The sequence below is a fragment of the Enoplosus armatus genome, chromosome 19 (genome assembly GCF_043641665.1).
Source record: "Enoplosus armatus isolate fEnoArm2 chromosome 19, fEnoArm2.hap1, whole genome shotgun sequence".
NCBI classification, from domain to species: domain Eukaryota; kingdom Metazoa; phylum Chordata; class Actinopteri; order Centrarchiformes; family Enoplosidae; genus Enoplosus; species Enoplosus armatus.
Genome location: NC_092198.1, coordinates 2,761,671 through 2,783,307, shown reverse-complemented (window position 1 = coordinate 2,783,307; position 21,637 = coordinate 2,761,671). Strand labels below are relative to the sequence as shown.

At 40.4% G+C, this 21,637-nt stretch overlaps 2 protein-coding genes across 2 annotated transcripts; both read left to right on the top strand.

The window, feature by feature from the left end:
• The first annotated feature begins 6,972 nt into the window (after nucleotides 1-6,972).
• crip2l (cysteine-rich protein 2-like) lies at nucleotides 6,973-13,853 on the top strand. The gene is made up of 8 exons (XM_070925583.1): nucleotides 6,973-7,044; nucleotides 10,491-10,585; nucleotides 12,033-12,090; nucleotides 12,180-12,311; nucleotides 12,631-12,699; nucleotides 12,848-12,942; nucleotides 13,057-13,114; nucleotides 13,789-13,853. Exons 1-8 carry the CDS (start codon nucleotides 7,002-7,004, stop codon nucleotides 13,851-13,853), a joined length of 615 nt encoding a protein of 204 aa, XP_070781684.1. The 5' UTR covers nucleotides 6,973-7,001.
• Nucleotides 13,854-15,910: 2,057 nt separating this feature from the next.
• On the top strand, nucleotides 15,911-20,904 carry pnrc1 (proline-rich nuclear receptor coactivator 1). Its single transcript, XM_070925703.1, has 2 exons — nucleotides 15,911-16,507; nucleotides 18,087-20,904. Exons 1-2 carry the CDS (start codon nucleotides 16,172-16,174, stop codon nucleotides 18,555-18,557), a joined length of 807 nt encoding a protein of 268 aa, XP_070781804.1. The 5' UTR covers nucleotides 15,911-16,171; the 3' UTR covers nucleotides 18,558-20,904.
• Nucleotides 20,905-21,637: the final 733 nt, after the last annotated feature.

The following is a 21,637-nucleotide window of genomic DNA, read 5'->3' as shown; positions in this document are numbered from 1 at the left end:
GCTGGTTTACATTTCAAGCAGCAATATAATGTTGTGTTATTGAGCTACTAGTTAACCTACTGACTAAGCGTCTGGACTAAAAGGCTTTTTACAGTAAAAAAAAATCCTGAAAATGATCACTGCTGTAACTAGACTGCGCTCGGTGTGTTGACGGTGGCGTAGAGGTTGCTGGGATCAGCAGAGGCTGCAGCAGCAGAAGAAGAGGAGGCTTTCAGGGTGGTGTAGGTCACTGCATCACCTTCATCATCATCACCACTGTTAACCAGAGCCTGGAGAACAACAGACAAACAGCACAGCACATAAATTACACAACATTAAATGACTCAGGACAATGCAAGTAAATGCAACATTATGGCATCCAGCAGCACACAAACACAACACGATTCTCAGTAATGCTCAATAATCCTGACATGTAGACCTTTAATGGTAAAATAAAGAAGTGTTTTCATTCACTACCATCATCCCTACAACCAATCAGGCAGCTTACCCGGGCTTTCCTGTCGGTCTTCCTGGTGTAGCTGACGGAGGCGTAGGAAACGCCATCTTCAGGATCAGCCTATCAGAGAAGACAACACAACGGCGGCTTAGCAACATGTGCTTTGTGTAGCTTTGTACTGGGAGCAGTGTGAGACCTCACCGCGTCCCGACTGGTTTCTGGAGTCTGCGGTTTTCTTCCTGAAAGAGACAAAAGAGAGTCGACTTTAGTTTCCGCAATGAAAATCCAGGTTTATAGAAGTTCCGTCTGCGGTCGCTCTCACCTTTAGCTCTCTTCCACCTGATGAGTGCAACGACAGTTAATAAGAGAGCTGCCACACCAACTGCCACGATGAGGAACTTCGCCCAAATTGGAAATTCTGAAAACATTAAAAACATCTTGAATGCACAGTTCAGTTTGAATGCTAAATATAACATGATGCTGTATTTGAATTGACGAAGTGATTGTCAGTGTTTTGCTGCATGTCTTTGCTAACTGTGAATGAATGTCTCAGTTCCCGTCAGTCCCTGTCTCCAGGCCATGCTCACTTCTCCCAGGCCATGGTCTTCCCTCCAACTCCCCAGACCTGCCATCCTCGAGCCGTCCACCGGATGCCCTCAGACTTTTCCGCCATACTTCCTCATTCACTTGCTCACCTGTTCTCACTACAAGTAGCGGCCCACGTCCTTCGTTGGCTGCCAGTTTGTTATATGTTACGTTGCTGTGTGCTTCTGGTCTTGGTCCCCTGTTTCTGCCTGCCTTTCCTGCGTGATGTCACCTTTTGCCTTTATTCTGGAGTTTGGATTTCTGCCTGCTCCTTAAAGGATCTGCTTGCTTGTGTTTGACTGCTCTCCCTCGCCTGCCTCACTGTCCTGTAAGCCTTTGTACCTTCTTGTAAATATTAAATTAACCTGCATGCACAGTTGTGACAAGCAGAGGATCTTGAGGGTGAGCAACAACAAGGTTTGAGACTCAGACGCTCCACTACATCAGTGCAAAAACGTACTTTTTGTTTTGACTTAAAAGTAATAATGAAAACGAAAGATGCAAAAGACTGAGTTCCTGCCTTGTACTTCTGTTGAAGTATCATTGGTTGTTGGGCTGTTTTCAGTTGTACTTCTTCGTGTGTCACCTGGACGAATGAAATGACTGTTCAGTTAGAAAATATTTAACAAGACGGTTTAAACATTCATTTGATAGTTTGAACCAAATCACTTATTTTTGGAACCAAAAAAATGCATCTAATAAAAACACAATCTGCTATTAGTTTGACAGAGCAAACACTTAACTCAAGGTCCACTTACTAGTTCTTCCCAGAGCTTTCAACCACGCCACTATTGAGATGTGGCTGAAAGCTCCACGAAAAGGGAAGTGCAACGGAAACTAAGCAGCTACGCTAAAAAAAAAAGAACAAAAGCAGAAGTTGTTCGTGGGTTCTGAGGCTGTCGGCTTCCAAAATTCTTCAACATTTTCTCTCCAAAAGGTTTGTTTGCTTCCGTCATTGCATCCGTACGAATGTAAGGAACATTTCAAAACATTCAATCATTTACTAATGAAACAACACAAACCAGAACACCCCAAACAACATGAAACAGAGGCTCAAAGTGTCTGTCAGGATCTAAACGCCCTTTTGCCTGCAGCTCTTTGTCAACTGAGAATTTAGTAGAAAAAGAGACATAAAACAGTCGACTCACCGCTTTGTGGTTCTGTAGAAGCTTCATTGATTGTAGACGCTGTCGTGGTTTTACCGGCTTTCATGCTGATTTCAGTTGTTGTTGATTTAGCTGTTGTTGTTGGTTCTGTTGTTGTTGTTGTTGTGTCCTCACCTGAACACATGAACACAACCAACTGTTCAGTACCAAACTTGTGTTGTGATGTCATATTAAAACTTCAAATCCATGAAATAAACACATATTTTAGGTCATTATTCAGCTCAGACTTTAAACAGCTCAACATATTCTCACCTGGTTTCTCACCTGAGGGCTGAAGTCTGAAGGGAAACTTCTTCACTCTGTTACCATCAGTCACTTCACATGTAAAGAAGTCATACCTCGATGTGTAAATGTAATTATAAGTCAGAAAGGCCACAGAGGCCCTGCAGGGAGACTGTGATGTCTTCAAGTCTCTGTTGTCTTTATCCACATCTCTACCATTAAACAGCCACTTCACTGTGTCTCCACATCGTCCATATGTCGACACAGAGCAGGTTAACGTCACCTTATCATCGTCCTCGTCTTCAGTCACTGGTGAAGACGGAGATATTGAGAGAGAAAGACAACAAGAGTGAAATGAACGTCATCACTGTAATCGTACTTATTGTAATGTTTCAGTATGTTGTTTTAAAAAGACAGTTTGAGCTGAAAACATTATGATGTAAATACTCACTGGTCACAACAGACAGAGGAACCACAGAGCCTGGACCTTGTTGTTGTCCTAACTTGTTATATTGTCTGCAGGTGTAATCACCAGCATCCTCCACTGTGACGTTCTTTATAACCAGAAAACACTTCTCTGTCACACTCAGTCTGTTGGATTTAGCTCTGGCGTTTTTACCAATCTGCCCAAGTTGAATCAGCTCTACTGCTCCTTGGCTTCCTGAACCAGCAAAGAGCCACGTAGTACTGTCACACTGTTGCTGACCGTCTATCACATTTCCAGAAGGCAAAGTGACTTCATCTCCAACTCTGACAGTGAGGTAGAGATGTTCTTCGGCTGCTGCTGCTGAGAAGATGATTAAAAGTAAAGTGAAATTAGAAAATGTCTGTTATGCTTCATCCTTAGTTTCCAAGAGTTCATTAAACTCACTCATTTGTTAAAAACAACAGATTTGGTTGTCTCAGGCAAATAAAATGTAGGTAATAAAGTACCTTTAATAATAATGCTGAAGTCATTTTTTGCAGTGTGCCTTCCTTTTATATATGTGATATTTTATTCTTACCTGTAAACTGAAGCACCGCTGTAAGAAATAAAGACATTTGAATCCTTTTGAAGTCAACCATGGTGACTCTGTGTCTCTCTCCTTCTTCTGTCTCTTGTTCTCACGCTCACAAGTGCTCTAGTAGAGAGATGCTGCATCTACTTCCTGTGGTTAGTGTGATGTCACTTCCTCGTAGTGACTTTTTGTCTGTTTTAGATTTCCGTCCCTCTGAATTTCTTGTCGATGTCCAAACAGCCAGAATCTTTGTTACAATTTTCACTTTAACACTTTTGAAATGTAGATTTCTCTCATCCACAGTGACTGACAGCGACCCCGAACTCTTGATCAGCAATATGAGATGCAGCCGTCAGTAAAGATGTTTAAAGACATTTTACTGGTCTGAGATCTGTTGTTTCCTCATTGTGTCTTAAGTTATTTTTTCTGAGATGTAAAGGGGAAGTGTTTTGGTGAGAATGTGGGTACAACAGCAGCAGAGCTCTGGAGGTTTTACCCTCTCATGATGACCAGATGAGCATCACAAACACACGAAGCTCACAGGAACAGACGGTCGACACTAATTTTTTCATTCAGGTTGAGAAATTTTGGATGATTTGGGGTCACCGAGACTCCAGCTCTGTTTACTGATAGATAATCATGCGGCAATCATTATTATCATGATAATTTATCATCAAATTATGAAAACGGGAAAAAAAAAAAGCACCAAAAAGCTGATTTAGACCAAAGTCCAAACCATTTTTTCACTCATTCAGCTATTTAATATGAAGCTCAGTGTTGACATCAGTCCAAGTAACGTTCTATAACATCCTTTTAGTTTGCTGTTGGACACTTTCATACCAGGTCCTTCAAAACAAACTGAACAGAGACGCAAACCAGCGAATAATAACATGAGGATTGAATTCCCAAATTCACTTTTGCCAACTCTTCTATCATTATAACACAGCAACATTTATGTTCCGGTAATAGTTCATTAGAAAAGTAGTGTAATCCATTTTGGAGGATCCAGCGACGGAGAAAAGGAAATATTTCATAGTGGTATATTATAGTGTGGTGCGTACACTTTTTAGTCCTACTCACCACTAATTATTGCATATAAACAATATTAAAACCATATTTTGAACTTTACCACTATTAACCCAAGAAAAGGAACAGCATGACCAACTATTAAGATCATGCTTCTTACCATTCCTGTAAAATTAGCCTTAGACACCTACCCAGGATAAAAAGGCTACTCGTCTTCCTCTCAGTGAAATGAATGCAGGTTTAAATATTATCAGCAAAATGTAATTTAAATATAAAAATAAAATGACTCTATTATCTTACATATTTCATATTATTAGATCATTATATGATAATTATGATGTATTGTGAGTGTAGCAGTGTGTGTTTTTTATAGTTTTTGATCAACAGTGGAGCTCTATGGCACAGAGGGATTAAGATATATCAGGCTTTGGATACGCAGACGTTGTAGAGGTTGTATACATGCATGTGAATGGTAGGTAGAATATTCCCAGACTTGTCCTTTGAGAAAAGACTGAAAAGAGCTCTTGAACATAAAGTTATTCCTGGAATCCGTTGAGCAGCATGCTGATAAAACAGACAAATGTGGAGGGCAAAAAAAAACACCCCAGACATCCAGTCATTGTTGATGTCTGTGCCAAAATTACATAGAGACACAATCTGGATGTGTTTATTCTAAGAATAGTGCCTTCCCAGGCCCTAGATGGCTCAAGACCAAGTGCACTAACTGTGGAAAAAAAAAATCGCCACTGTTTCCATCTTTGCTGAATCTGTTTATGTGTGTTTATCTCATTTAAAAATACAGCACGCACTTGTCGGCCTCGGTGGCTTAAAAGAAAGTCTTACTGGCACGAATCCACGCACATCTCAGAGTCTTGTTCACGACTTTCCATCCTATTTTCTGCAGGACGGTGGAAGGGAACCGAGGTCACCATGGAGGGACTATGCAAACAGAAACGACCAAAATTCAGAACGTCTTGCTGTGCAGAGACGGTGCTGGCCAGAGCTTTAGCTGCAGCGACTTGCAGCAACATCTGACTCCTTTGACATGAGGAAACAAATGTTTAGAGATGAAGAGTTCAGCACTGAAACAGAAGCCCAAAATGTGTTTCAACCTCTCTCTTTTATGCAACAGGGACCAAAAGTCAAGCACAGTTAGAAGAAGTTAGGAACGTGCTACTTCATACAAGAGTGTATATGTGTGGATAATAAACTCTTAGACAGTCTTAGACACGGCACTAATGACTGATCCCTGATGCACTGGGGGTTCACTTGCTTTTATGGATCTTTCACAGGGAAGAGAAAAATATGATTTGTTTACTTTTTAGGCCTCAAAAAGAGAAGAAAAAAAAACCAAGCTATATTTAAATTTAAATGTATTTTGACTGTTAATGCCACACAAAAGGCCACCTCATGTCAGCTCTTGTGGTATCTCGGTGCCAAGAATGCACAGAGCAGTTCTCTTGGGAGCTGCAGAGCATCACTTAACATTCCCTGTGAGGAGCTGTGCTGTCAGGCAGCGTAACCTAACAACCGCCCAGAGGAAACAAACAGAGCTGAGGGGGTGACACTGATGTATGCAGGGGGGGGGGGCATACGGGAACTTTGACCCATGAGCAACAGAGGCAACGGGTATCCACACCAGTCTCATCAAAATACGGCCATAACTGCGTCTTCCTCTTCACCAAAGACGATGGTCATTCTGCCATTATAAAGTGGCTATGATCTTTATATTCTTATAATAACGACTGATCACATGTGTAATGTGAAAGGGGTCAGCTCTGTAAGGAGTGTCCCCACGAATGATAATGTTGCTCCATAACTGCTGGATGTGTAAATAAGCAACTGTTTATTTATCTGCTATATATTTTGTTTTTTAATGTCCATGTTGATTTGATAATGAAAATGAAAATGAAAATGAATGCAGGTTTAAATAAACGTACAAAATATTATCAGCAAAAGGTAATTCATAAAAGTAAAAGCTCTCATTATGTAAAATGACTCTATTATCTTATATATTTCCTATTATTAGATTATTATATGATGTATGAACATGTAAGCAGCATTTTAATTGTGCTGAATCTAATCTATAACAATGCATTAAACCTTTTGATTTTGAGATTAAGATGATCAAATGTTTTGCATGAAAAGTCTCGTTCTGCAACTACAGCTGTCAGATAAATACACAAATACAAGTACTTTAATTAAGTATTTGAGTAAATGTTCTTAGTTTTTTTCCACCTCTGATAGAAAATAAGAAATACTAAAGTACAATGACATTATCATTAAACTAATATTACCACAGACACACTGTGAGGAGCAGCAGACATTTTATTTCTACTGTAAGTGAGGATGAGACCTGCGTGACGTCACCCTGAGGGCGGGGTTATGCAAATGAGGGAGACGAAGCAGAGGGAGGATGTGAGCGCCGGTCTCTCCCATCCTCATCATCACCACCACCACCACCACACCATCCTCTGAGGCTGGAGCTGCAGACAGACAGACGGACAGACAGACGGACAGACAGACGGACAGACAGACCACGACTCCGTCTCTTTGTTCACGCGGAACATGGCGTCAAAATGTCCAAAATGCGACAAGACGGTGTATTTCGGTAAGTGCGTGTTTTCTGTGCATCCGCCCAACGTCGAGACCATCACCGGGGGCTTTGACGGCCGGGCGGGAGCGTTTCCGTCCCTGTGGCCTCTCATGAAAAGACTTCTTCATGTCTGTTGATGCTTTACGGTTGTTTCCAGTGAGGGAGGAGGGAGTCCGTGTTTAAAACCAGCCTGGATGTGTTAGATTACAGCCCATGCAGACACAGAGTTACCCACAGAGGACCTGAGATGACGTCTGCCCATTGACAAAAAACAGCGGGGGGGGGGGGGGGGTCATTTAGTATATAATTACAAGGATATAATTACATCAAGAACCTTTTAAGAAGCATTCAGGAAAATAGCACAAAACATATCCTTTGATGATTTCATTCCTGAATATCTCTTGTTATATTATATATATATATATATATATATACATATATAATATATGTATATATATAATATGTCTAGTGTTCAGAATCACCAAGTTGAGCTTTCACTCGTCCTCTTAAGGCCAACTGGGTTTTTTTTATTTCTAATGAGTCAAAATCAAATAAGATAAACTGTTTTGCTTTCAAGTATTTCAGATGCAGAATATTTTGGTGAAGTTGACGTTTTTATAATTTAAGTGTGCTGTTGTTATGTAGTAAATGTAAAATCCTATAAACAAATCCAATATCGCCAACTGCCAATAGCTTGTTTTTGTCACTATAAGCTCCATGAAAAGAGCTACAGGCTAACAGCTGGCTATTAAAAAGATATTATTAGATATTTTATATAAAGTTATTAGATTTATAAATGTATGTCTTGATGTCTGACCTGAAAGTTAAAAGCTTCTCATGGCCTGCAGTGTAGATGAGGGCTGCAACTACAGCTTCTTTCCATTATCGATCCATCTGCCATGTATTTTCTCGATTAATCAGTTAATTGTTTGTTTATCGGCCTATGAAATTAAAAAATATCCATCACAATCTCCTGAAGCCCAAGTTTAAATGTTCAAACAGCTTGTTTTGTCCATCGCCATCAGTCCAAAAGATATTTAGTGTTCTATCCCCGAAGAAAACCTGCAAAAAGCTGGAACCAGTGATATTTTTGACATTATTTCGACGATTGTTAATCATCTAATAGATTAATCGACTATTAGTTTCAGCTGTGCTGTATTGTAAAACTAGTATTACAGCACAGCTTTACCCTGCAATACAAAAGTCCCAACAGAACAAAACACCCATTATGAACTCACTGCTGAGTATCACAGACATACAGTGGGAGTCAAACTGGTAACCAGTCTGCTTTGACGCAGCCCAGACTGGCCTGTCATTGGTTCACTATCTTTGGATGAGATTACAGGGAGCCATTAACAGTCCTGTTCGCTTGTGGTCATCAGCGTAAACTGTGTTATCTGACAGCTTATGACACCATCTTTACATCCACGTGTGTGTCCTCCTTTGAATGAAGGAGTTTAGGTGAGTTGAGTTGAGCCTCGGTCACTTAAATAGAAACACATCAGCTCCTTTTCATTTTGGAGCTGCACCAGATGACGTTGTAAATCATTCATCGATTGCACGTGGTTGATATGGATCGATTTTCTTTTTGTTCTTCATTTCAAAGCCCCGCCCTGCAGGTTCAACCAAACATGCTGTTCTGTCTCTCCTACAAGAGCACTGCTTCCTCCGGCAGTGTGAGCTGCTGTTTTGTAGCTGCACTGGGAATTTATTGTGGTGGAAATGCAAATTTTTTTTTTAAATGTTAAGTATTTATTTTTGTTCGGTTTATGGATTTTTGAAGTGTATATCCAACAACATTCACAGGAAGCCATTTTGAGGGGAGATTTTAATCCTCGTGGAGATGTCTCAAATATCAGTCTTTAAAAAAACAACAGTAGGTGAATGTTATTTGCTCAGTGGATTATTTCACACACTCACACACGTCCTCCACCATCAGTGCAAAGAGCTCGCTGTGTGTCAGGGTGACTTACTGTCACATATCACAGTGACAGGCTGGGCAGTAAACAGGAAGTGTCATGTTGTATCTGCTGGGATATTCTGGGAAGGACAAACAGATAAATGATTAGTGAACCTCTCTCCCATTCTTTCTTTCTGCAACAGCTTGAACAAAGGTGTACAAAAACTGTCAGTTTTTATTATATTCTTTCTCACACTGGATGTATATTCTATTCCAGCCGTCCCTTACAGTTAATGCATAACACATAACAATAGCTGCATAAATACTTCAATCAAAAACATGGATTTTGTGTGGCAGTGGTGGAAGAAGTACTCAGATCTACTTAAGTAAAAGTATAAATACCACAGTGTCAGAAACAGTCATGCGTTCAAAATTCAAAAGCATCAAACTTTACATAAAGTACCAAAAGTAAAAGAACTCATTGTGCAGATTGGCCCATTTCATATGATATTATTGGATTATAATTATTGATGCATTGATATTTCTTATCTTAACCTACAATAGTAGGTTTGTTTATTATATTTTGTATCATTAAACTGAATCTGGAAAGTAAATAGTCACTTAAGTTATCAAATAAAAAATGTAGTGGAGTAATAAATACAATACTATCACTTTATTTTTCCATCATAATCAACTAGTCGCTAACATTAGCTAGTAGCATCCGACTAACATCAGGCTAACTTTACTCATCAGTGAAGTTGGGATTAGGCACTGTAAAGGGGACAGGTTGGAAATGGTGGGTCAAAGGGGAGCAGGAGGGGCAGGCCAAAGGGGAGGAACGCACTGAAGCTTTATGGAAAGTCTGAATTAATATGACTCAGACAACAAAATGCGAATCCCTCAGTGTCACTCTGCTCTCCTTCCAAACGCAGTGGAAAGAATGTGCTTGTGGTTGATATGAACTCCCAAGTGCCTGTCAAGTGTCTGCTGTCACTTTAACTCCAACGGTCTTCTGTAACAAACCGCTCAGCGATATCATTCAGAATATGTTTTACTCATGTCTTGTGTCCGGATTGTGGATTAGCTGTTGTACTGTACGTCACAAACTCTGAGTGGCAGTGCTCGTCAGCTCCTCTAAAGGTGTTTGAAGCGGCCTTTGAACCCCCTGATCTGTTTGGGAAGCCAGATTCTTCCTCTGTTTCTGTCAGATTTCACATACAGCTTTTAAAGGACCTAATTTCCCCTTTTAATCTTTTTCTAGATGGATTAATGACAACGGTGTTATAATCTTAGCTCTGATTTGAGTGTGTTTTCTGTTTATGCAAAACCTTTTAATGTATCGGACCCCTCCGGATGTGGATCTTCATTTTTTCTTTGGTGATTTTATGTATTTATCGGTCTACCCCCGTTATCATTTGGTTGCCCAGGACTGAGGAGCTGGTCCATTCATCTTAGCTGGATCTTTATACCCATTTTGAATGAGTTAATGTCCCATAGCACTGTAGTTTTTCCAACGCTGGTGGACATAAATTCCTAAAATCTGTCTCTTCTGCTTCCTCAGCGGAGAAGGTGTCGTCTTTAGGGAAAGACTGGCACAAGTTCTGTCTGAAATGTGAACGCTGCAACAAGACGTTGAACCCAGGAGGCCATGCTGAGGTAAGAGGAAGTGAACAGAAGGAGCATATTTGACATTTTAAGATATTAAGATATAACAGTGGAATATGTTTAAAGTTGACGTATCATTCCCACATTTCTGTGTCCAGGGTTGCCATTTTTAAGTGCTTTTATCTCACTTACCTAAAATAAACTGAGATGAGAGAAATAATCACTGCTGGAATAGATCATAACAGAAGGGGAAGGATCTGCCAAATGTCCTAATGACTCCACGTGGAGTCACTGTTAAAAGAGAACCTCAGCAGGAAGTACATGTGGTTTCCTTGTGGTCAGACTTGTACAGTCAATCTACTGACTTTCTAACCAGCCGGGGAGCCTGCAGCAAAGTCACTACAGTGACCGCTCAAGTTTGACCACAAAGAAACCTCATGTACTTCATGTTGAGGTTACTTTCTCTGCCAGTTAAAGTTAAATGAACTGTGAAGTATGAGGATCTGTTCACACCAAGCCTGTCTGGACGAGTTTATTCACCTTTGGAGCATCACTTTCTTTGGTGCAGTTTAAGATAAAAGTCATTTAAATCCAAGTGCACTGAAACATCTGAAACTTACTTACTGTGGTCCATTTTTGGGGCTTTAATATAAACTGGAGCTGATTCAAATCACTTCGTTCAGGCCCGACGTTCAGGTCAGTGGAACTTTGAGCCTATTTGTGGTCCGAGCTGTTCGTTCAGTTCAGTACAAAACGAGCCGATAAGCTCTGTGCATGAGCTTAATAATTTATCACATCACAGTTGTCAGATTCTGATTGTTTCTGTGGCTTTTAGCAGTCTTTTAATAAGCGTTTAACGAGGAAGTAACGCACTGTGAATCACAGCCGAGCTGATAACACTGCTGTCAGTCACCAGCGAGGAGCTCCACTGCTAAAAGCTACTGAGTCAGTCGTGACAATGGTGATTCAGTACAGTCAGTTCAGTTTAAAGGATGGTTGTTCGTATATCTACTGAACACTAGTGCAGCCTGTGTACTGTCCAGACGTGTCCGAGTGGCAAAGAGCCATTACTTTACATGAAGACAGCAATGTTGCATATTTAATGTCTGAAAAGGGTTGTGCATGGAAAGTCAAGCTGAGGACGTTTTCCTGGAAAAGACACGTTAGTCACGTAGTTAGCAAAAAGAAAGTGGTGTGTCATTTTCCAGGAAACTGAATGATGAAATAAAAAGTGACGGTAAACAGGCCGCAGAACGGGCTGATGCTCATATTTAGCTCTTTTCTTCATGCGTTATAAATTGGTGTGAACAGAGAAAATAACAGGAAGCAGACAAGTCTTATAAACGTCTGGGAATAAGTCCTGGTTCATTATTCGTTATTTGGCATTATGTGAATCCAAACAGACTTAAAACAAAAAATGTGTTTATACTTTTCTTTGGTTCCACTCAGAGACGCTCAGATGCCTCTGCTTACTGTCCCTCCCCCTTGTATTTTGCAGCACGATGGGACGCCTTACTGCCACAAGCCCTGCTACGCCGCCCTGTTTGGACCAAAAGGTGCCGTTTCTTCGTGTTTACACATGAACAAAACAACTCTGTATTGGCCATCTTCAGGTTTGTAAAGGCAACGTTTGCGTATGTTTTAGGCGTGAACATCGGCGGAGCTGGTTCCTACGTCTACGACAATCCTGCCAACGAGGCCCCTGCTGCCGTTTCCATGGAAACAGATGCCAAACCAGAGGAGGAGAAAAAAGCCCCCGCACGGGGACCAGTGAAGGGTGAGAAATATGTGGTGGAGCAAAAATAGAAAAACTGTCATATGTTGGGAGGATAAATTCAGTGTCTGCTCGAGTATTATCCTCTTCGTTCAGCTCCCTAATGGATGTGGAGAAAAACAGATGACAAAAGGAGAAACTCAGAGAGGAAGAACGTATATCAACTGTCAGTAAAACATTAAGAAAAGGAAGCCTGTACAGGGCTGACGCAGATAAAGATGTCTGAGTCAAAGGGATCATTTGAAGATGTGTGTGTGGAGAAAAGGGAGAAGTTGTAAATCTGTCAGAATAATAATGCTGCAGTTCAATGTGACTTCTTCAGCTGCGAGCTTCTCGTCTTTCTCTGGAGGACCCAACATCTGCCCCAGATGCAACAAGACGGTATATTTTGGTAAGCAGAGTGCTGTCTTCACATCTCACAGCTTGCGTGTATTATTCGAGTGTTGGAATGTGTCTAAGTGACAAAGGGGGCTGGTTGCCATGGTGACTATCTCCATGACGGTGTTCGTGTGTGTGTGTGTGTGTGTGTGTGTGTGCAGCGGAGAAGGTGTCGTCTCTCGGGAAGAACTGGCACCGGCCCTGTCTGCGCTGTGAGAGGTGCAGTAAGACTCTGGCTCCTGGCAGCCACGCAGAGGTGGGAGATGCAACGAGGCCACACTCTTTAAGCTGGATGTCACATTGTTGGTCTTATAAAACACAAACTGAAGCTTTTCAGACACAAGAAGGATTTCTTTGCTTTCTGTTGCAGCATGACGGACAGCCATACTGCCACAAACCGTGCTACGCCGTGCTGTTTGGGCCCAAAGGTATGAAGTCAGAAACACTTCAAACAATGCCTCAAAAACCAGCATGTCCCCAAACAACAAGGTCGTTTTACAGCTACAAATATTTATCAGAGGCATATTGGTTGTGAAGGTAAATGACCACTGTTTTTGAAGGTGCATGAAGAGAAGAGGAAACTATTATTATGCCTCGCTGATACCATAACATGATCCTACAGCCATTCTAAATTAGCGAGGTCACTTCCTAGTTAACTTAACAATATTGCATCTTAATTAGTTATAATAATAATGTAAATTTGCGGCTTTTCACTCCATAAAACTCAGGCTCTACTTAGAAAGGGAACCAGTGATGCCTCAAGCTTCAGCTCTCAGCATGGCTGCTGCAGAAACCTGTAATTAATGTGTGCACACTTACTAATGTCGTGCGACTGTGACTCTGAGCAGCAGAGGGCGCTGTGGACTAATCTGCAGCAAGCACGCAGGCAGGAAGGCTGCAGGAGAAGAAGAAACCGGGGGGAGAAAAAACTAATTTGTACTCTCAATTTAATAATTTGTGCACATGGCTTCCATAATTCATGCTCACACTTTAATAGTCTTTTAATAGGCTCTGCCTCGCACTCTCACACTGCAAACAAACAAAGCCATGAGATGTGTAGGTGAACAGGGCACCTTCATATGTCCTCTTCATCCTCCCTCAGGTGTAAACACCGGAGGTGTCGGCAGCTACATCTACGACGACCCCGAGGCCGAGGCGCAGCCCTGAGCCCCGCGTCCGGATGAAGAACCACCTCCAGGACCCCCCATGTCTCTTTGATTTGCCTTCTGCGGTCACGGTGACAGACGACACGTACTGCACTCACAGGGACGGATATTTAGATGTTTGTGTTGTATTTGTATATTGTTTATATATCTATTTTTTGTACTGAAACAAACCTTTAACACGTCCTCCCATGTGAGTTTCAGGTCTGCCTTTAAGTTTCTCGGTTCTCTTTGCCAAATAATTATTATGTAGTGGATTAAAGCGCCTGTGTTTTTTCACTCGTTATTAATAGTTTTTCAGACTTTTGTGCACTTACAAGATGTATTGTATGAAAACAAACATACCAGCCCACCAATGTATTGTCGGTGTTTCTTGAACAGGTTGTGGAGAGAGGGATGAGGTGTAGACCTGCATTTCACTGAATGTTATGATGCTGAGTTTGAGGTCTGTGGTGAACAAAAAGTGATCGACTGCGTATCACGATTTCTACAGTAAAACTGTGTGAAACCAAACCTGAGTTTGTGTCTGTGGATATCTACTTCATTTATTACAAAAACAACAACAATACTCACAAGTTATAATTTGGCAAGGAAACGTTTATTTATACAGAGCGATTTGTACATATCTTAAGGGCTGCAACTAATGATTATATTATTTAATTCATGATGTTCTGTTGATTATTTAAAAAAAAAACAATTAATCGTTTAGAAAAGAGCCCAATATACAGTCTTCAAATTGTTTTGTCTGAGCAACAATCCTAAATTATTTAATTTAGAATCATTTAAACAGAGAAAAGCAACACATCCTTACAAAGAAGAAGAAGGGGGAAGCAACAAATGTTTTGATGAATTTTCTGTGGAACGGCTAATTGATTAATCGACTAATCGACAAAAAAAAAAGGATATTAAGGAGAGCTGCGAACACATGCTCACATACAATTCATTCATAATATATCATATCAATATAGAGGCAACGAAATGATGTTTTCAGCTCATGTTACGACGTTTCAGTGAGCAGGAGCATAAAAACTCAAAGTAGCTCCACCAGATTTAGATTGAGCTCCAGTGACCTGAGAGGTGACTCAAAGCATCTCTTACATTCACATATAGAACTTTTAGTAAGAACCTTAAACTGTTTTATCATAACACTATGTATTGTTATTATTATTATTATTATTCCCTGTCAAAACTGCCTGAATTAACATATCAGCCGTCAACATATATTTATATAATTATTATATTAAAATTGTGACCCGCCTCCGAATAAAAAGGTAAAACGTCACCAACAGGATGAAGGCGGTGACGACCTTTACTGGCGACAGGGTCCCGGGAGCAGGAAAGATATGAATTTCAAGGGAATACTACCGGAAGTTTGGGAGAGTTTGTTTACAAAATAATAGTGTAGAACGTGACAATAACAATACACTTCATCAATATGCTGCAATACCCAGTGATGGAGAGTAATGAAGTACATACTCAAGGTCAAATTCGAGGTACTTTATGTACATGATATATTTCCACAGATCAAATCACTTCACGGTAGCATAATGATCCAACAATAATATGATATTATGATAGTATGCTATGAAATAACACTGATTGCATTGTGCCCACATTATATATTTAATTGTGCCTTTTAAAAGAAAAAAAAAACCCGTCAATTCACTAATCTACTAATATGATTGAACAGTTAAAAAATCTAAATTCAAAGCAATCAATAGTATTTCTACAATCCTGGCCACAGACCGGAGTATGATTTCGTGTTTCCTGGAGGGTCCCACCTACAGTGAAGCTAAACATTTTCATACATTTTCAATAAGAAAGCACGAGAACCACGCAGCAGATGTTTAATACAGGAAACACCCATCATTCTTTAATGCTGTAAAACAGAACACTTACATTATTCATTTATTTCCCTGTTTTTAATATTAACCTTGCACAGGCCCCATGATGAAAGAAGTCGTCTTATTTTGAAATACACTACCGGAAGTTGTATAGCTTATTCCGGCTAACTTAACAGTTGTGCTAACGCTTACTTCTGCTTTAACAAGCTCCCAAGCACCGACGCCATCTCGGGATAAAGGACATCCACCGACTGTTTCAGCAGCAGAAATAATTAAAACTTCTGACACGGCAATATAACGTTATATTCGTTAAGCAGCTAATTATTTCTGCGTGAGAGCAACTTGGATAAGAAAGTGTTTAATCCACTCGCGAAGAAGAAGAAGAAGCTTAGCTAGCTAGCTTGTGACGTTGTTAGCTAAACCAACTTAGCTGCGGAGGAATTTCACAGCCTGTTTATGTTTTCGCCAGTTCAGAGCAATGTTGGACGAATCTCCGGCTCACAGCGATGAAGCCAACATCGGCAACGTCGAAAACAACAACCCGATATCGTTGATTTCCAGCAGCGATGGGGTGAACAACAAAACGAGACAGGCGCTGCTGAAGAAAGGAGGGAGGAAGCTGCGGTCGACGGCGGCGCTGCATCACCAGAAACCCCCGAGAAACTGCCCCAACATCCGCCTGTCGGATCACAACAACAACACCCTGACAGCTTCATCTGCTAACAGACCCGCAGCTCAGCCCGGTACCGAGCTCCCCGCCGGTACACAGACCGCACTGACCCTCCATCAGCTCAAACAGGGAGCCAAGAAAGAGGTAACTTCCTGGTTTGTTGTTGTTTTTGTTGTCGCTATCTGCGCTGCTGCAGTTCTGCTAACTGACAAACAGTTTACCACCCAGTTAGCAGTGAGGTAAAGATAAGGCCGTGTCAACCTTAGATGACATCCTGTTTTTGTGTTTGTTCTTGATCTGTAAAAGCACCTCAGTTATTACCAGAAATATGTGTGTTCGTCCGTCCTCTCCTCAAGTCAATCCGTCTTCTTCATAGATCTTATATTTAGGTTGTGAAAGATCAGTCTGTTAATTGATCAATAAACAGAAATGTAAGTTTACTGTTTTGGTGATTGATTAATGTCATTATTTTTAACAAAAGTGCCTAAACTTGACCTCTGAAGTGGGAATATTTGCAGCTCTTTATCAAAGTATGAGACTGTTGGTGGGACAAAACATCAGCTTGATCTCTGTGAAATTGAAATGGTAATTTTTTTTACTATTTTCTGACACCAAGATTATTCTGTTTACCCAGAAAGTGTACATCAATAGCAGCATAGTCTTGAAGCTATGTGCGCATAACGTCTCACAAAAAGATTATAAAGTCTATTTAACAATTAAAGTGTTCATGTAGTCTTGAATCAAAGTGGATTTAACTGTGATTAAATCCCCTGTAGTGCCTGAGGCAGTTTGAAATGACGCAGTTACTAATCCTTGTTGTGAGAATCGAAAGTAGACATGTGGCAAACAAACATGTCTTCCTCTTTCTGCTTCAGGTGGATTAATGCCCACAGGTTGTGTGCTGCTGGCAGGCTTGTTTGTCCAATAGAAAAGGAGAGGAAGCTGATGAAAACAGTGCAGTCAAAATATGTTCATGATGTAGGAATTGTATGCAGCTTTATCTCATAATAATGGGTTATTGTCTTTTTAAAAGCATGTTAATTTGACATATGTGTGGTAAACTGCTTTCGCTTTGTCGCCACCTCCACAAGCTTTTTAAAATAAAAAGTGACTTCCTGAAACAAAGTGCCACTAGGTGTCTGGATCAGTTTAAAACTAGACTCCAATAATAAAGATGCAGTAATGTTAGCTTACATTGCTCACATTGACTCCCTACGATATTAGTTTTAATGATGAGTTTTGGCTGATTGTCTTTTTTTTATTAAGTATGTCATTCAATACCATTTTACAGTTAGCTGTTAGGAATAATAGCTTCATTGTAATCATCAATCCCATAATAAGATAAGATAGGCATGTCTATAGGGCTCAAATGTTTTGTGCATTTGTACTTTTACCAAACGCTTATCAGTCGATGGATATTAATGTCTGAAAAAGAACATGTGCTTCTCTAATCAAGGCTGTTAATGTAGAAGGTCCATTTTATTCAAAAATCTTGATGATGATGTTTTTGTTGGTGTTACATACTGTGTTTGTGCCGCTGAACCGTGACAACTGAGACAATTTTTCTTTTGATTAAGTTGAAAGTCTTGAGTAAGGATTTTTTATTTTTTGTCTCAGGTGAAGAATGAACATTCACGCTCAACATGAGGATGTAGATTAATAAAATAAAATAATTGTGTTTATCAGATAACTGGATTAATTAGAGTTTGTTTCTGTTCCTTAGCTGCTGAAATCCAAAGGTGGCAGATTGGAGCGAGCGGCCATGCAGCCGGGTGGCCAGCCTGCCCGCAACCTGCCCAGACACGATCCAGTCACCCAGAACATGATCACACGGAGCCACAAGCCCAAACAGGGCCAAACCCCCGCTGCTTCTCACTCTGCAAAGAAGAAGGACAACAGCAGCCCAAATAAGCCCTTTTCTCTCCACCAGCCTCCGCTCCGGGAGCCGAAGAAACCCCTCCACGCCTCCAACAACGTGAAGATCCTGAACACGCCGCCTGCTGAAGCCGAATACCTCAAAGATGGCGAGAAGGTCTACGCCGGAGCGAAGTTCAGCGAGCCGCCCTCACCGAGTGTCTTACCTAAACCGCCCAGCCACTGGGTCGGAGAAAACGAGCCTCAACAGAGCAACCAAAGCCGAGAACAAATGACTGTTCACTTAAAGTCGCTGCTGAAGGTTCAGGACAAGTCATGACGGCAGTCTGGAGTTTCAAACTGGAGCTTTCCTGCCTGATATCTGATTCACACTGAATGCCAACAATTGGAAAATTAATATTGAGGTAAATTGAGTTTGGCCTTTAACACACTGCAATACAATGTAGGGAGTTTTTATCAACTGTAGTACAATTTCCTTTAATTCATAATGCTGCCTGCATTTGTGAACATCTTGGAGACGTCGTGTTGCTGCTGGAGATCTGACGGACATGGTACGTGTACGTCACGCCGTTATCAAATGTTTTCTGCCTTCTTGTTGGCAGAGGAAAGAGAAAATACAACTTTTTGTGATTGAATTTGTGAGCGAACTAACTGATATTCTCAAGCAAAGTGTGTAGTGGGAGGATGAGGTCGTCTCCAACGGCAACACGATCAGTGTCTCATGTTTACATTATGTAAAGTGGTGACGACGCTGTCTTTGTGAACACTTTTGAAAAGGCAGCCTTGTGTAGAGTGACTTTTTAAAGAGCTTGTGTAAATGTACATAATATATTGTGAACATATATTTGTGTATATTTTTCCTTGTTGTTTTAACTGAGATTCTAGTTTTGTTACTGAGGTTTTTTCCAAAAAAGAAAAAGAAAAAAAAAAAAAGTCCCCCGTGAACTGAAGCACTTTGTTACAGCTCCTTCACCGTGAGGCACAGTGGACGAAAGAAAGACTTTTCTTACTGATTTGCACTGAAAACTAAAGTTGGGAAGGGCGGGAAACCTAATTTTGATGTTCCAAAGCTTGACCAGCCACTTTGATGAATTCAGCAGCCAGCACAGAGCACAGGAGAGGACTTCCACATTCTGGCTGGTTACCTTTCAAAATGGCTCCGATAGCGGATAAATCAAAATGAGAAGCTTCCAGCCGGTGGCTCGAGTTCTTTCCCTTCCCCGAACGCGGGTCCAGTCGGTGGGAAGCCGAGAGTCGAATCAGGGACTGTGAGGCTGTTGAAGCCTCAGCGAACTGAAGAGAAGATGACAATGTGAAAAGTGTCACAACCAGCTGCTGCAGAAAGCCAGTATCCAGCATCCAGGCCCGAGTGCTTCTTCTTTTTGAACTCTTCTTGCACTGACTTCGACTACGTTTACATTAAGCCGGCTGAATTTAAAACCGCATCTTTCTCTCACACCAAGCCGCCCTTTTTTTTTTTTTAAATCAAAAACAAAGCTTTTCCAATAAGGTTATCCAGAGTGGGTAAATCTTAAAGTGTGGGCTTGGTATTTCAGTGTGTGCGGGGATGACGAAAGCCTGCACAGTCACGGTTGGGGAGTGAGTGGCAGTAAAATCAAGAAGACAGTCTTCCGTGGCGTCTAACTTCCTGTTAGCTGTTGCCACTCAGTTTTTGTCAGAAGAGGTCATGATTAGTTAGTCAAATGCCAGAAAAATGATCTGCAACTGTTTTGATAATTGTTTGAGTCATTGTCCAACCGAAAAAAAAAAGATAATAATATTTGTTGGTTCAAGCTTCTAAAATGGGATTTTCTGTTTGTCGGATGAAACAAAACACACAAGATGTCACTTAAGGATCTATTGTAAGAGGCATTTAGATACTTTTCTGGCATTTTATAGAATGATATGAATCATACGAAACAATCGATTAATCGATAATCATTAGTAGTAAGTAGCCTTAGCTATAATCTTAAAATAAAGACTTGATCAGCAGCCTGGGAATGACTGCTGGTTAACAAGTAGCTGCGATCAAATCAGTATTATGTAGTCTTTCCGTTATCTGGCAACAGAAACAGATAACCGCATGAAGTAAGTGAGGACAACTGAGAGGTGAATTCGGCTGTTTTAAAAGGCACCATAGGTTTGCTGAATGAAAAGAGGACAAAGAAGAAGAGATTAAGCGTAGACGCACGTTGTTTTTACACTTTGACTGCGGTTTAAGAGATGCACGGCTTCATGTGGACGTAGTCTTACTCTGTAGATTATGTTGTTTTAAAGGGGACTTTATTTCACATACCTCTTTCTTTACCTTTTCATTTCTCCAAGATACTTTAAAGCATGTTAACGTATACCAAGTGTACAGTATTTGACAGGTGATCTTGTGATTACAGTATGTGTTTTTGTTTTTTAGTTGAATGGTCTCTGTGGATGCAGGCAGCTGCTGGATCTTGTTTCTTGACCTCTGTGACGTCACGTAAATGGAAAATTGTATTACTGTAGCAAAAACCGCCCGTTTCATTGCAGTGTTTTGAAAAGATTTCATTCCGGTTATGAGAATATGGTGAATAACACGCCTCCATGCCGCAATTGGGAAATTCGATGTTATTTTATGAAGTCTTTCATATCTAAATTAAAAAATTACATTAAAATATTGGTTACCCCTATTATATGTTGCTTCTGTGTTCATTCAGCTTTTGTCTTGTTGGAGACAAAAAACAACAGGGTACGGTTATAAGACATGTCCTCCAGTGGTAAAAAAGTTTAGATTATTTTTTTAAACTAGCTTAATGGTGAGAAAAATCATGTCAGAGTACCCTAATTTGACTAAAACAGGAACCAAGGGAAGATTTAAAAAAGTAGATAAAAACACTAAAAAACTCCACCTTTCTTTTTGGAGATGTTCCTCTGATAACGTCTGAATATAAGAGTTTCTTATATGAATATTTTTATTTCATATATATATCCCATCTCTTTAAAACTTTCAATGTCAATTTCAAAGGTTTGAATATGAGAAAAGGAAAAAAACGGATTCTTTGACTTTTAATTTTTAACATCGGAATTAAGCTATTTTGCAATTTGAATATAGTTTTTGCGTTCTCGGTTGTGTGAACTCTGAAATATATATGATATATAGAAATTGCACTACTAGAAATTGCAGACTTCAAAGAATCCAGACTACATAAGTTCAGACAGTTTTCAAAGTAAAATGTTTCAGTGCTATAAAGTCAGTATTTTTTTAGTGTAGTTTTTAGTCGATTATTGAAAAGCTGCTTTTCATCGTAAGAGGAACAAACTACGGTATCACACCTCTGCTGCTGTTGTAACTTTTCTGATTGCAAAACAACATCCTGCACGTCTTCCAGCACAAAGAAAACATGCCAGAATGAAGAAAGCTCGATA